The sequence below is a fragment of the Thermobia domestica genome, chromosome 11 (genome assembly GCF_964235325.1).
Source record: "Thermobia domestica chromosome 11, izTheDome1.hap1.1, whole genome shotgun sequence".
In the NCBI taxonomy this organism is placed as follows: Eukaryota; Metazoa; Arthropoda; class Insecta; order Zygentoma; family Lepismatidae; genus Thermobia; species Thermobia domestica.
This window is the reverse complement of record NC_137464.1, coordinates 146,004,135-146,020,817: the sequence shown is the minus strand read 5'-3', so window position 1 is coordinate 146,020,817 and position 16,683 is coordinate 146,004,135. Positions and strand designations below refer to the sequence as shown.

Here is a 16,683-nt window from a genome sequence, read left to right as displayed (position 1 = left end):
CGGTATTCCGAATTCTGTAAGAATTGTACAATCCTCCTATCCGAGTCGTGAACCTTTTTAAAATCAATAAACAGCTGATGTACTGGGTAATATATTCCCATTTCTTTTCGAGGATTTATCGAATAGTAAATATCTGGTCGATAGTTGATCGATTTCCCAAAATCCATACTGATAATTTCCAATAATTTCATCTGCGTATGGAATCAATCTTGTTAATATAATGTTAAGAGAAATGCCTCGCTAATTATTACAATGAGTTTTGTCGCCTTTCTTGTGAATTGAAATAGTGATTGATTCTTTCCACTTTTCTTTTTTGAAGTTGAATTCCTGTCGTTAAAAATTCAGAAACCCTCAGGACTGGGTAAACCGTGATGGTGGTTATAAGCCTAGGAAACCACACAATCAGATGAACGGTCTATTACGCATATGATCCATGAACAAAAAAATCGGTACTTGCCCGATTCTAAACAAGCTTAAGGAACAGTCAGTTCATTATAGAATTCGGAATTTTACCGATTTTGCAGATCCGAAGCACCTGATAGGTGGTAACAGATTATTACGTATGTGATCAATGAATGAAAAATTTGTTCGAAATATCCATACAATGTATATGAAAGTTAAAACTTAAAAGTTTTAAGAATGTGCAGAGCCACCCGAAACCAAGCTCTTGATGTGCAGCCTTTAAGATTATCATATAAATGTATTTCTCTCATGTTTTATTTTATTTTGTTTAAAAAAGAGGGTGTGTGATATTTTGAAGTAAAAATACTACATACAATTTTGCTAGTTATTTGTGTATCATTTTTTTAAAAATAAAAATGCTTTTGTGTATAAGAGGTTAAAAAATTATTACATCTATTGGTTAATCGTTAGGAATTCATAATGTAAATATGTTAAGAATTTTAAAGAAATCTTTTCGAAATTCATGGTTTATTTTAGGTTTTATATTTTTACCTACATCAGCCACTAATTAAATGAGTTTTTGTGCTGTAGAGAAGCGTAACAAAGTCTGCTTTATCAATTTAAAGCAAAATTTTGAAAAAAGTCCAAAATTTCCCAAGCAAAAAAGCGAAGCAGAGAAAACCGAGCTTTTTTTTTTAAACAACCTTTTTTTTTTTCCGAGCCCTTGCATCTCTAGAAATTGCTCAGTTATTTTCTCCGTGAATGTTGAAACTGTGAATCGAAAAATCTTGAATAAAGATCTTTTGACTGTATATTGTTCCAATTAGAAGAACGAAGAAGAACTGAAATGAAATGGATTCTTTAACATCTGACGTTTATGCCTTTATGCTATGAAGACGGATGATTAATGAAAGTTAATTATTATGAAATAACTCGTGGAATGAGAGTGTAAGGGAGAACGGGAAATCCTTAGAAGGCTCACGGATACGATTTGTCTACCATAAAATTTCACGGTTGAGATCTAACCAGGAACCCTCGCACCATAGGTGAGCGATCTACGATTGAGCCATTGTGCCCCTGCCTCGGAGGAAAAAGTATAATTTAGGTACATGTATCAATGTAGTAGGACTTACTATGTGCGATAAACAAATGTACAAAAAATATTGATGCTCAAAGTGTGGAATTTATGCAGTTTCTTTCGTTTAAAAACGGTAAACATTCTTCTAAGTCAGTCGTTTTCAGCTTGTGGGTCGTCGTCAAGGTGGCTTTTAATATAATTTCATTATTCTTATTATTATTTACAAGGACTCAGGGCCTCGTAGTGGTCAGAAAAAAACGAGATTGTAGTGTTCAAAACGCTGAGAACTACTGTTCTAGGTTAATTGTAAGAAAGTGTAAATTGTATGAATAGTGCATAAACAAGTCATGTAGCTTCTATTTATGTATCTTAAATATTACACTGGTCTACATTTTTTTAAATCAAGTTTCTGCTTATGTTGATTTTTCGGTGGTTTCTTGATTTGCACCCGCCGATACAAATTTCACATTGGTTTTGCCGTAGTGTCAACGATTCATATGATTAAAAGCATCAAACGAATCTGTTATATTGAAGCAATAATAATTTATAAATATATCATATAGGAGTATTTTACAACAAACATACCACAAACAGTTCTCTCACCAAGTAATCCACACGTAAAACAATACATGGATATGATTTAAACATCGTATTGTATACATGAATATTTCACTTTCATTTGTTTAATTTGTAATGTCAGAATAGATATATAATGAGATCAAGTGAGTGTTTCTGGAATGCACGAATTTCGTAATCAAAAGTGGAGGATGGTGGTTCTTCTTCCTTTGTGGGAAACATTCACTCAGTTGCTGGCTAATCCCCAAATGGAATCCGCCATCATTGCAGAGTTCCTTCTTCCCGGGCATCTACTTTCCAATACTTGAATGTCTTGATGAAAACGTTCGCCTTGCTCTTCACTAACGTCTCCCAAGTTCTGCCTAGACAAATCCAGATGTGAATGAAACATGTGTAATTTTAGAGACTTTCTACAGCCCAGTGCTCTATATCGATCATTGAGCGTTTTAATTTGTTGAGCAAATACCTTACTTCGGTTGTGCACAAGAAAACCCGTCACTAAATTGTGAAAAGTGAACTAGGCATTTCTTTCCAACGCACGAATCTGTTCTCTGTAAAACTACTACCCAGACTTTTTGCGTCTGACAAAGCGGGAAACATTTGTTCTATATGCTGAAGAGCAGTTGATTCACCATCCAAAGATTTTTTCAAGTTGTTTTTCTAATCCCGACTTAATGTGTAGGAGAATCTTCTCTCTGGTCATTAAAGCTGCATTTATCACATTGTCTGTTCCAGAATTAACTCTTTACTTTCAGACCATACGCTTTTCTCATAATGGTGGCTAGTTACTCTACTGCCCCAAATACATAGAAAGCAGGAGTGTTTTCTATATCCACTTTGTAATCCAAGAAGAAAACCAATTATTTTGAAATCACCACATACGTCCCATTGGTGTTTTGGACTTTCTCCAGGGTGAGATTCACATTTGAACAACATTTCTTCAGCTGGATGGAGTATTTGGCTGGTATTGAAGGGTATTGGTTACCAGTATGCCTTCAGGGTACTTTTCAAATTGTCCATGAACAGACGACACTTTTTAGTTTCACATTGAAGCCGATTGTACTAAAAGAACAACTTACATCAGAACAGTAGCACAGTGAGTCTTCCACAGCAAAATAGCATGGAAATTCTTGGTGTCTGCTTCTCTACTTTGATATTTTACAGGAAGGTTCCACTCTTCAAGTGGGATTCTAAAAGTTCAGTCGTGTTTTTTCGGTAATTGTAGATATTTAATAAAGTCATCTAGTTCTTTTTGATTCAATAAATGAGATTTCTTATTATTTTCCTGTGTTGAATGTGCTGTTTAAGTAATTAAGCAAAAAATAGTGATATATTTTCAATGAACAGATCAGATGTTGTTTTCATTATTTACGTAACAGGTGAATAACATTACAATTTGGACATTAAATGTTGCTTAGTTTCACCGAACTGTAAATTGTTCATGTTCTGTCTTGTTTTGAATAGTAGGTAATGAATAACACTTGATAAATTTGTTCTGTCCCGAATGACTTCTTCGTGTGGCTGAAATCTACATTCATGAAATAGTGGCAATGAAACTTGATATTTATGCTTCCAAAGGTTTACATCTTACAATTACGAGAATAACATCATTATTTGTTCCACGGGATGCAACTTCCACAGATTTGCTTTCCATATACATTGTCAATCATAACTTGTTGCAAGTAAACTATTTAGATATGGAGCTTCACAAGATATAATATTGAAATAGGTAAATAGATATGAATTGGTGAATGAATAATTTAGTATGAAGTTACGGATGAATAATAGAACATTTAATTAATGCGAGTATGATGGATGATAACAAAATATTTAAATGAACGTTTAAAGATGATTTGATGTATGGTTGGAAAGGATATGAAACATTAATTTATTTAATGTTTCATATAATGAACCTCGTTTATCGACAATATTTATGAATGCATCTCATAACTTCTCCTTAGTTGGTATCAAGATGTTCATGTCCATATCTTTTATCTCTTCGGTTTTATCAATGAGGTTTCGTTGCTCTGGTTTTCTGTTAACAGTCAATTGCTTTTCCAGCCTCGATCTGCCCACTTATGTTTGGACTATTCTAAATTATAAGTAGATTATTTCATGTGATAAGGAATGTAAACCTTAAAGCAAACCTTAGGATTTTATTGCGAGACATTATACATCTGTTCGAGAGATCGACGTGCTGATGAGGCTGTCAAATTGCCTGCGTTGTAGTTGTGACATTCGGCCTCATTTCGACTCATCTCTATGTTGGAAAATACCATACGCTCCATTATGTCCTTTGGCACATCCATTCCGCAGTTCTCTCCTCCACTCGTCCAACATCAAGTGATTTTTTTTAATTGGTGTTCAACCGTGATTAATAGCTCAACTGGTTCTTCTTCCGAAATTTTCTCGCGTACCTAATAACTAACTGCCTAACTAAGGGATTTGAACCTATGTTAATTAGAGGTACTGTATGGATTTGTAACTCTAATCTTTATAGTAATTCTTGTCTTGTATTTTTAGTCCCTATGTTTGTTCGTTTAATTTTGCACCACACAGAACTCTGTTGCTCTTACAATGCAGGGAAAAGAAAATTATTTCTTAGTTTTTATTGGTACTTGTGATTTCATAGTAATATAATGATCATATGTTATCTGATCTGTTTCAGGCTGTTTTGCTTGTGGTATGGAAAATGGTTTCCGAGTCTACAACTGTGATCCGCTAAAGGAGAAAGAAAGACAAGACTTTACTGATGGAGGATTAAGTTACGTAGAAATGTTATTTAGATGCAACTACCTAGCTCTTGTTGGAGGCGGATTACATCCCAAGTACCCACCAAACAAAGGTAATGAACAGAAGCGTTTGGTGAAATTAGATTAAAATCAAGAGATTAAAAGAAAACAACGCCATTTTCTTTTACATATCCATTTACATTTAGCTGTTCTTCCCGTTACAATGTTCTTATGTGGAAACTACATACGACTGTATTTCAAACTGTGATATTGTGGACAATGAAGAGACAAGAAGAGAAAATATTCAACCTATTTATTTGGAAGATGTCGCTCTTGACTTAATATTCCAATTACAGAATCAGAATCAGTTGACTGCTCCTATAGGGTCGTTTAGAAACATATGGCCAAAAACGAAATTTATGTAGGATACTGCGGCACCCTCTGTTTTTTTTTTTTTTTTTTTTTTTTTTTTACTTCCAATGTTAATATTATTTTGGTAGAATTTCAGCTTCCTAGTCCCACTGGAAGATGGTGCTCAACCACCCTTTTCCTTAGAAATACAGTAGGACCTCGACTATCTGATAGTTTTCGGGCTATTTCTCAGCGCCTATTCAATCGATTTGCACCAAATTTGGAGAGCAAGCTTCTATTGCTATCTAGTTTTGTTCTTTAAAATGTAAAATATATTGGTTGAATAGAAGCTGAGAAATAGCCTGGAAACTGTCGGATAATCGAGGTTTTACTGTATTTTTATAGGTATATAAAAATTTTAATTGGGTGGCTCAGTGGTAGAGCGTTCACCTCTGGTGCTAGGGGTCCCGGGTTCGATCCCAGCCCCCGCCAAGTGAACTTTGTGGTGGACAAACACCGTGTGCGTGGGTTTTCTCGGGGTTCTCCCGTTTCCTCCCACTTTCTTCATTCCACCATTTCATTCATTATTCATCATTATCGTCTCCTTTAGCCTAACCGGCATAACCGTGGGACGTAAAACTCAAAGATTTCATTTCATTTTTTTCTCCTAGACTTGATGACTCTAACGATGTTTGGTAAACCGTATAAATTATGTAATTCCTCCTTATGAAGTTTCCGCCATTCCCCATTCCGGTTCCTCTTGAGTCCAAATATTCGTCTCAGAATTTTATTCTCAAATAATTTCAGTCTACGTTCTTCCCTCAGCGTAAACGACCATGTTTCGCAACCATGAAGCATAACAGGCATGATTATCATTTTATATATTTTAAGCTTTAAATTCCTTGACAGAATTCGCGACGACAAAATACTTTGAACTGAATAATAACAAGAATTTCCTGATTTCAGTCGACATTTAATTTCTTTGTGGGTATGATTTTGGTCTGGCAATACTGATTCAAGATTTTTGAAAATATCCACTATGTCGAAAGTATTAATTGATATTTTAACGCACTCATAATTTGCCATTACTCATATCCTTGCAAGCGTTTAATAAAGCCTCTGCATTTCTTTCGATTGTTCTCCTATTAGATTTACATCATCAGTATACACCATAACCTGGTAAACACCATTCAACTCTAGGCCCTGGTTCCTATCTTTGATTTTTCTTATAGCGTACTCCAGAACAAAGCTGAATAATAACGGCAATAATGCATATTCTTGTTTCAGGCCAATCTCGATGTGGAAGCTCGTATTTTTCTACTTGGACTATACTGTGGGATTCATTGAAACACTTAGTAAATCTAGCTTTTTCGGTATTCCAAATTCTGTAAGAATGTTGTACAATGTTTCTCTCCTAACCGAGTTGTAAGCCTTTCTAAAATCAATAAACAGTCGATGTACTGGGTAATATATTCCCATTTCTTTTCGAGTATTTGTCGAATGGTAAATATCTGATCGATTTCGACTAAATACACACTGATAATCTCCAATAATTTCATCTCCGTATGGGGTCAATCTTATGAATATAATGTTGAGAAATGCCTCGATAATTATTACAATCAATTTTGTCTCCTTCCTTGTGAATTGGAACAGTGATTGATTCTTCCACTCTTTTTAAATGTATTCCATAGTTTTTCTTTTTGGTAAAAAAAAAAGTTTCGTAACCATATGTTGAATTTTCTTGTTAAAAATTCAGAAACCTTTCAGAAACAGGACTAGGTAAACCATGATGGTGGTTATATATTCTACAGCCTAGAAAACCATACGCTCAGATGAACCGTCTATTACGTACAGTGGCGGATCCAGGATATGATCAAGGGAGGGGCTAAACCATAGTTTGCCGTTTTATCCAGTGTAAACCAAGATTGAAGCCCATTTTATCCAGTGTAAACCTGAGCGTCAAGGGGGGGGGGGGGTATAGCCCCTATAGCCCTCCCCTTGGATCCGCCACTGATTACGTATATGATCCATGAACAGAAAATTCGATACTTTACCGATTCTGAACAAGCTCAAGGAACAGTCAGTGCATTACAGAATTTGGAGCTTTACGATTTTGCAGATCCGAAGCACCTGATAGGTAGTAACAGATTATTACGTTTGTGATCAATCAGTGAAAAATTTGTTCGAAATATTCATATAATATATATGAAGGTTAAAACTTAACTGAAAAATTTCAAGAATGTACAGAGCTACCCGAAACGAAGCTCTTGATGTGCATATTTCTCTCATGTTTTTTTCTTTATTTTGCTTCAAAAAGAGGGTGTGTGATATTTTGAAGTAAAAATACTACATACAATTTTGCTAGTTACTTATGTATCATTTTTTAAGTACTTATTGTATATAAGAGGCTAAAATATTATTACATCTATTGGTTAATCCTTAGGAATTCATAATGTAAAAATGTTAAGAATTAAAAAAAAATCTTTTTGAAATTCATGATTTATTTTCGAGGTTTCATATTATTATCTGCATCAACCACTAATTAAATGAGTTTTAGTTTTTTGAGAAGCGAAACAAAGTGTGCATTATCAGTTTAAAGCAAAATTTTCAAAAAAGACCAAAATTTCCCAAGCAAAAAAGCGAAGCAGAAAAAAACCGAGTTTTTTTTTTTTTTTTCAAAAAGGTCGGTTTTTCCCGAGCCCTTGCATCTCTAACAGAAAGACAAGGTCGATAGAATGAACTCAAAAGTGCAAAATAAAAATATAAATGCGTAAAGTAATAAACGACAAAGAAAACTGAAATCAATATTTTATTTTTATCTTATCCTGATAAAACGGTGAATGCTTAACAGTTCCGTAGTGTCCAATTCACAATTGCAATTCATCTATGGCGGACTTTTTAGTTGTCTGTGTCGAAACTGCTTTCCGATTTACCTCCACAACTTGCAGGAGAAACTGTTTATCTTCTTCGTCGTTTGTTAAGAGATTATTAAACTCCACGAAAAGCTTGATCCCTCTTTATGCGGCGTCATTCACGACTCGAAGTTGTTTCACTCGCTCTCTGCCTTCCAGATATTCATGGTTCTTCTTCCATTCACCCGGCGGAAGGTTAAGAAATTCATCTCCAATCTGTGAACTGGAGAGAAGCTTTGCCGTTCGACTGGTTGCAAAATTTCCGAGACTTAATCCTTCTTTAAGTAAGGTTACATCATCTCTCACGTTCCTCTCTCTGGACTCAGGTGTTATTCCTTGGACAATTTTGTTTTTCTCTTCTGCCGTAACTTTGTCTGAGAACAAGGGGAGACCTACCAATTCATCGGAAAGGTACCATAAATGACGTTCGAAGACTTTTCTTGTGGAGATGCTGATCTCATAATTGATATCTTGCTATTTCTGCAACTGGATCCAGAAGTTCGTATCTCCAGTAAGAGCTTCAGCTGCTAGTGGAGTTTGTATCCATACCTTGGTGTAGAGAAGTACTCCGAACAACACGAAACTCACAAATTTGGTTTCCTCCTCCTTCGGTAGCTTGAACACATCACGCTGATCTTGAAAAAGGAAGATTTTCATTACGTAGATTAACTTCTCCATCCACCAAGCGTGGTGAACTGGTCCTGGAGCTCTTCAATGAATCTTGTTAGAGGAAGATCCTAGAACAAGCATCGTCAGCTCGATGAGTCCTTGATAATCGTCTCTGGGTTGCAATTCCCTTTCGATAGTTTTCTTCAGGAAGTCTACAGTTGAGACCATGCAAATTTCACTTTCCTTCTTGATTTCCAATGGCCGAAAATTGTCTCTCTAAACCCGGCCCCAAACCGCCTTCAATCTCTTGAAGATAGGAATATCAGGTGAACTCAAGCAACCATAGCATAAGGTGAAGACTTTTTCCAAAATCAATTCCTTCACCTGGTGACGACAAGCTAACCACAGAAACTCTCGGCCAATCATGTGTTCAAGAAGAACGCACACCCCATTGATATGACCTGTGTTCACAAGGATGGTGTCGAAACTCATGACCTGCATTTCTGTCGATTAAGTTCCAATGTGTGATAAGGTCATGAAGGATCTTGTCTTCATTCTGCCCTGTCCCTGAATACAATTTTGGCACACCAAGAAGCTTCTCGTGACCATCGCCAGAAACAAGTATTGTCAGACGGTCAACTTTTCCCCCACCGAAAATTTCAGGTAGAATTTCCCCATCCCAGTGGATCACGAGAGGATATTCCGGAGAAAATTCTCTCTTTAGGGAATCTGCTTTCTTTTCTTTGAATTTCTCTCGCTCCCTGCTGTACTTCTTGAAAGTGGAAGGGATCTATTGTCGCAACCGAGAGCTGTTGCTATCGGGACCATTAACCGGACTACTTGGCGATCAGATGTTTTGTTTCAATCCAGGTGTTGTGACCTTTTCCGCCCGTTTCTGTCGTTTCCGGCTTAGATATCCAGCTGGTTAAAATTCCTCATCCGAACTGGAAGAATTTTCAGAGTTTTCTTCTTCATCTGTAAAGCAGACATTGGAAGTTGCTTCTGCTGATGCTGTTAAAGCAATTGCTCTTTGTCTGATTTCTTCTTCTTTGTTTCGTCGCTGAAGAGGTCTCTCGTGCTTTTGTACAAGTGCCTTGTCTTCTGCAGCCAGAAACATCTTACGATTCCCCTTTGGTCTAGGAGAAAATCGCAATCGTACTCTTATTTTCATAACCGTCAAGGCATCAGCGTGGGCGATATCAAAGAGTGGTTCCAATAACTTTACAAACTCCAACTCCCAACTGCGCTGGGCTTCAAAAGTGCGCCCCTTGTTTTTTCAGCATCAACCAATTGCAATGAATTTTTTTCTGTTTTTACCTATATGTTTTCTCAGAGTTGTAGGAATTGCAGCCTTAAACCACAACATCATCAATTTTTCGGATTTCACCTGGCTCGCATTTCGCACCGAATTATTGTGTGATACCTTTAGGAGATAATGAAACCGTGGTAAGAAATGCTTCGTAGTTGGGAGCTGTTTCAACCTTAGTAGAGGCAGTAAGTCACGGACACCAAACAGGAAAACTTCGTTACTCGAGCGAGTTTATGCCATTTTGTGACAAGTTCAGAACAAAACACCATTAAAATCACTTCGAAACCTAGGTTGAATCGTACTTAGTTTTGTCCCGAACTCAGTTTAACTTACTATAACTCATTTAATAATTACTAATAATAAAGCCTATACTTAAATATTGAACACTTGAGTAAAAAACAGTAACCTTAGCCATGTCTCGCTAATTGTATGTGTATACCTTGTAATAGAATAAATAAGGAATGTCTCACGTATATGATATGCTTTACAAAATGCTATATATAACAAAACAAAATAATGGGGAAATGTGATCTTTTATGGGGTCGTTGAGCACCATCTTCCCTTTGATTTAGAAATCCAAAATTTTACCCTAAAGTTACTATGTATGAATGTAAAACACTTAGGGGGTGCCCCAGGTTGTAGCACAAAAATGAATTTTTTGGACCACCCTACTGCTCCTATATACGACCAATAAAAACTAAAATTAATAGCTTCAAGCTGCCCAAAGCTTCCAGCATATAAGACTGAACTGAAAATTTTCAAATTGAACAACGAGGAAAAGAACCCATAAATGCCTGTTTTCTTCATAAATTAAGGGCGATAAAACAAGTCATGCCGTAGGCCACGGAAGAAGGAAATTTACATTTTTTATCGTTAGAATTACAACACAGTATTCTACAGAAAATTGCATTAGAAACGTTCGAAACCGTACAGACACTACAAAACCACTTACATTTGTTGGAAAAAGACAAGATATTAAGGAAAAGCGATTAAGTGGAACTTTTGCAGGCAGTTTGAATAATGCTAAGAAATCTTGTTGATTCGTCGTTAGTATATAGTGATTTCTTTTGTCCGCGTGCTGTAAGATTTATGTAACAAAAAATTCTACCCAATGAAGTAGTAATAACTTCAATGTATTATGGCACTTTTCCCATTTCATTCAGTCCGTGCGCGAAGTTCTACATCAATACATCTGTACTTTCTCTGTTTTCGATATTTTAAAGAAGATAATCTCTCCATTGGTTGAAGAGAGCATGTGTATGTTCATCTTTTCAGGTGTTTTCCAATGGTTAAATTCTGTTTCATGTTTTAATGCAGACTGGTGACTTGATGACAAGAGAAAGACAAGGAACGAAAAATAAATTGTTGATCTTTTAGGAGAATAGAATAGCCATGAGTAAGTTCCTTTTTCACCATGATCGTTGCCTACTTTTTCTTTTAACACAAGTTTGTTCACTAAGTGAGGTACTGTGCTCGATGTCACTACTTCTACAACTGTTTTGTTCCCCTGTAGATGTAGAGTCTTTTATCAAACCACACTCAATTGTCCTCTTAGGTTTCTGATACATTTGAAAATGATCTGCCTTCGTAATCTCACATGGCAGTTGAGATCCATCGGAAGTCGGACATTCGAGTTTATTGAAATACTTACTTCGGGCTCTTGAAAGATGATTCGAAACAACTTGACTGTTCAGCATCTTCTGCGTGTCTGCCATCTCTTCATCCTCTGCCCCATTTCCTTCGTAGAACAAGGAAGTTTTATAGCATTACTACACAGTTTTGCATTTCAAATCAAATTTTGTACATTTTCGGGAACTTCTCAACGTTTTATAAACGCTAAACGATCACAGAATATGAAGCCACGCAATTTCCTTTCTGTTTGTTCCAATTCATTAGATTGTACCGGAATTACTCCTTTAAACAGATGGTCCTAATGATACACAAGCCCGATAAACTCTTGTAGTAAATAGTTTACAAACTCAAATTTTTCATTAGCAACGCATAGCTTTCGAAAACAAAGACGCTGACACAGACATACAAATGCCATCTTCCAGTCGCGTACCACCCCTATGAGTATTATTGGACGATAATTGAAATAACAAGATGTCCTCTCCATCCTCTCTTTGTTGCATATACCACAATCACTTAAACAGGAATAGCGTAATTGCCGTATTATAGATTAAGAAAAATAGCAAGAAACATATAAAAGTAAAGAGAAGATAGAAAAAATTAGAAAAAAGACTAATAACATTAAAGAAAAAACGATTTTGAATGGCGGCGAAATTACAGACAGCTACGTAACACGACGCACAGCATTTCTGTATTCTTTTAATATATATTGTGTTTATTGGGACGCTATTACAGAGGTTGTTCAGCCTACGTTTGGCCAATTTCGTTCCTTCCCCCTCCCGGGCAGAATGGACTTACCCGACCTGACTCGTGGCGTCCTGCAGCGTTGTGCAGTGGCTTCCTGGGAACGGAGTTGTTTTTCCGCGCAGACGACAATAACGCACAAAACAGGATCATTGTTGTGAGTGTTGCGTTAAATTTGTTTCCAAGTGCGTGGGTTTCCGCTCTGTGACCAAAATGCCGCCCAAACAAAGCCGATTTTGGGAAGGCTATGTTGCGGCTCTATATGACGCCCACTTTAGTGTCTCTGTCATTAGAAAACAGTGCAAGAAGAATGTTTGCAACATCAGCTTAAGTGGAATAAAAGATGTTATTAACAAGCTCCACCATTTTTATCACCAACGAAGTTGCCTAGGAAGCGGGAATGCACCAAGGCCACCTCCACCTTGCAGAGAGAACTTCGCAAAATGGCAATGCAATAAAATCCGCCAGCACAAAGGTGTATGGCTAATCGCCTTGACGTGTCTTTGGAGACTGTGAGACGGAAGTTATACCATCAACTCAAGCTGGAAAAAGTAATGAAAGCTCGCGGCCATCTTCTCACGGATGCCCACCAAAAGGAACGAAAGTGTAACGCCCGGAAGCTGTACGAACGGTATCTGGCAAAACAAAGGTGGATGCACATCGTAACGCTCGATAAAGCATGGATTCACCTTTCCGACTGCGGTAAACGGAGAGAAAGGCGCCGAGAACTTCAGAAGGTGGTTCCGTGTCTGTAAAGAATCCTTCCCAAAAGGGTTCATGGTCGTTACTGACTACTGTTACCGAGGTAAACTGAAGATTCGTAGGGTGGCGAAGAACTGCAAAAGAAATTCGCAGTATTTTCAGGAGCAGATCATGCGGCCGATCTACGAGCATGAGATTACAACAATGTGACGGAAATGATGACAATCTGGTGTGCATTTACATGGACAAGGCGTCATCACATACCTCACGATCGTCCCTCGCATTCTACAGGGAGATGGAGGATTCAAGTGGTATACAGGTGATACCTTTCAATGAAGTACCTGTTAAATCTCCAGATGCAAGTCCTATGGACTATTGTGGATTTGGATTGCTGCAGGGGGCTTTGGAAAAACAGTGTGTGACAGCTGTGGAGGGAATTTGGAAAGCTGTGCAAAGGGCCCCTCCCAGTTCTTCAGAGAAGCCTATTACAGTGGAAATTACGCTGTCGGGCTATTGTTAGGAACCAAGGGAAACACATCGAGTACTTACGGACCTGGCGCCATGGATTCCTCTAAATTTTTAGGTAAGTCGAAATTGGCCAAATGTAGATTGAACATCCTCTGTGTAAACAACAAACAGTGACCTTTCAGTTAGCAGGTGTGTACGTCATTGAGCTCAAGTGGATCACAGAAGGTGAAGTCAATAGAATGTGATCAGATAAAAGACTGCATGAGAAAACTTGATAGTATTGAAAGTGGTGACACCAAGCACATTGACAATCGCAAGTAACTGATCCGGGTTCTAGCTGCTACTTGTTGCGACTAACAATATATATCGGCACCCTCCTGAAAACTGCGCCTAAGGCACGTGCCCTGCTTGCCTTACCCTAGATACGCCTCTGAGGAGGAGTGAGACGCGCCTTGTATTTTATTGTCGTAGGTCAGTAAAGGTTTATAAACTTTTCAACCGTGAAATTGAAATACTTTGGACGGTGAAAACCGTGAAAAATTCGTGAATTCGATTATTTAGTTTGAGTGGAAACCCTGCTGTATGCAAATAACATGTCATTCCCAAGATGGCATTGTTTTGAGTCGTATGATTCCGGAAATTTAAAATGTCAGCTTCAAAATGATTCAGCACAGGATTTGCCGGAAGGGGGATAAGAGGTTTCGCATAGCTAACTCCTCCATCTGTCCGTAAATTTTGTCCGAAAATTTAAAAACTTTCCGGCTTATGCAGAGTCGTTTTGACTTATGATTAGTATCATACTAAATCCCTAACTACTGCAGGAAAGATATGTTAGTCGAACTCTTTAGTATGATACTAATCACGTGCCAGAACGACTCTGCATGAGGCCCGTTGTTTTACAGACTGCATTCCAAAAGTTTAAAAACTTCATCTATTTTAATCAAGAGGAATTTTTTGTTTTCTTAATAAAACCCGAGGGTTGCCAAATATAAGGGAATTCAAGTCTACATATCTTTCACATCCAGGGACGCCTACTTGATGTTATCCACATTAACAAGTAATGTAGCTTCTTCTTTGATTATTTCACTGCTATCAACTACATATTTAAAAGTTTCGGGAGAAGTTTGAAATCGAATTAAATAGTTTGAAAGGAGAAAAGTTCGGGGATTCCTTCTCGAAATAATTAGCCTGAGTGGAGCATCTTACTTCTGTAGTTTAGGTAGTTGGTATATTATCGGAAATGACGGTGCAATCACTTTTAATACCTATTTAATTCTACCATCAGAAAACCAAGAATTTTCAAATAGTTGAATTTATTGTTCTATTATGGAGACAATGGGTTGTGTCGTGTAATCTTACTGCCATTTTCGAGCTGTAACAGGATTTCTCAATAATCACCATCTTGTTCTCCATATTTGCCCTAGTGCAGCATATAGGGTTTGTCCGGGAAGTAATAGGACTGATTTTATTCCGCCATGACTGTACTTCGGAGCGTGTGCGCACCGACTGGATCCGGTAGAGGGCGTTCCTAGCTAACGAACGAGTGGCTGGTTAGTTGTCTCCGAGCACACGGAGAGTCAGGACAGGCTTTTTCGCGCGACGTAATTCTGTGAGTGGTGCAAGCCGAAAATGCAGTGTTCGTTAGAGCAGAGGTACGCGATTAAATTCTGTGTTAAATTCGGTAAATCTGCGACAGAGACGTTTGATATGATCAAGCAGGCTTACCCAGATGATGCTTTAGCAAGAAGTGGTGTGTTTCGGTGGCACAAGGCCTTTTTGGAGGGCCGGGAAGAGGTCGCCGATGAAGACCGTGCTGGAAGACCTTCGACTTCGACAAACACCGACAATGTGACTCGTGTGCGCGAAGTTTTGAACTCAGACCGTCGACTATGTATTCGTTTAATTGCCCAGATGTTAAAATTACCAAAAACTGTGGTTCATGAAATTGTGACGGAGCATTTGAACATGTGCAAGGTGTGCGCGAAGATTGTCCCAAAAGTGCTCACTGACGACCAGAAATTGCGGCGAGTGGAATTGTGCCAAGAAAATTTGAACATGTGTGAAAGTGACCCCCAATTTTTGAATAACGTAATCACAGGTGACGAATCATGGATCTTTGAGTATGATCCCGAGACAAAGAGTCAATCTTCCGAGTGGCACACGCCGGCGTCTCCTCGCCCAAAAAAGGGAAGAATGAGCAAATCCAAAGTGAAAACGATGCTCATTGTCTTTTTTGACATCAAAGGCATCGTCCACCATGAATTTGTTCCTCCTGGACAAACCGTCAACGCCAAGTTTTACGTGGAAGTGCTCAAGAGACTCAAACGAAGGGTCAATCGGGTCCGACCAGACATCGGAGCCGACTGGAAGCTGCACCACGACAACGCCCCGGCTCACACCGCCTTTCTTGTGAACAGCTACCTGACCAAGGCCGGCATCCCAACACTTCCGCAGCCGCCCTACAGCCCAGATGTGGCCCCCCGGACTTCTTTTTGTTTCCTCGCCTGAAACGCCCGATGAAAGGCAAGCATTTTGAGACGACAGAGGGGATCCAAGCAGCTTGCACCGCGGCTCTCAAGGCTATTCCGGAGAATGACTTCCGTGACGCCTTCAATGCTTGGAAATCGCGCTGGCAACGCTGCATCGACGCAGAAGGAGCCTATTTTGAAAGTTTTTAAAGAATTGTAACGATTGGCTCTATTTTTTTTTTAAATCGACTCAGTCCTATTACTTTCCGGACAAACCCTGTAAGTGGTAGTTTTCTAACCATTTATTTAAAACCAAGTACGAGTTTCGTAAAGTTACGCTTCTTATGTTATGTATCTAACCATTTTACCTATTTTGCTTAATGGAATGATACATTACTTGTTAAAGCTATTCGTTTCTAGATCATGTAAAAACTTGGCACTTTTTCGATTGACGAGTTAAAATCTGCCATTGGGAGAATTTCAAGCAGATCATGTAAAAACTTGGCACTTTTTCGATTGACGAGTTAAAATCTGCGATTGGGAGAATTTCAAGCAGAACACTGCATTTGAACCCTATTTTCAATATCGGAATAAATGTTGGCTTCTACAATCAGGCAATAAAGGACTCAAGTAAAAGCGTACAAGAATTCGTGGTAAGTTTGACGAAAGCAGATATTCTGACAAAATTTATTCAGATATTGAA

The 16,683-nt window shown here is 38.0% G+C and overlaps 1 protein-coding gene across 4 annotated transcripts in view; it reads left to right on the top strand.

Annotated features, from left to right (window-relative positions):
• LOC145664475 (WD repeat domain phosphoinositide-interacting protein 3) overlaps positions 1–16,683 on the top strand; it is a 315,439-nt gene that overhangs the window by 47,744 nt on the left and 251,012 nt on the right. For all 4 annotated transcript variants that reach the window (XM_081731186.1, XM_081731187.1, XM_081731184.1 and 1 more), the window contains exon 2: positions 4,725–4,901. In XM_081731186.1, coding sequence (XP_081587312.1) covers positions 4,725–4,901 — 177 coding nt within the window. The remainder of the gene's footprint in view (positions 1–4,724; positions 4,902–16,683) is intronic.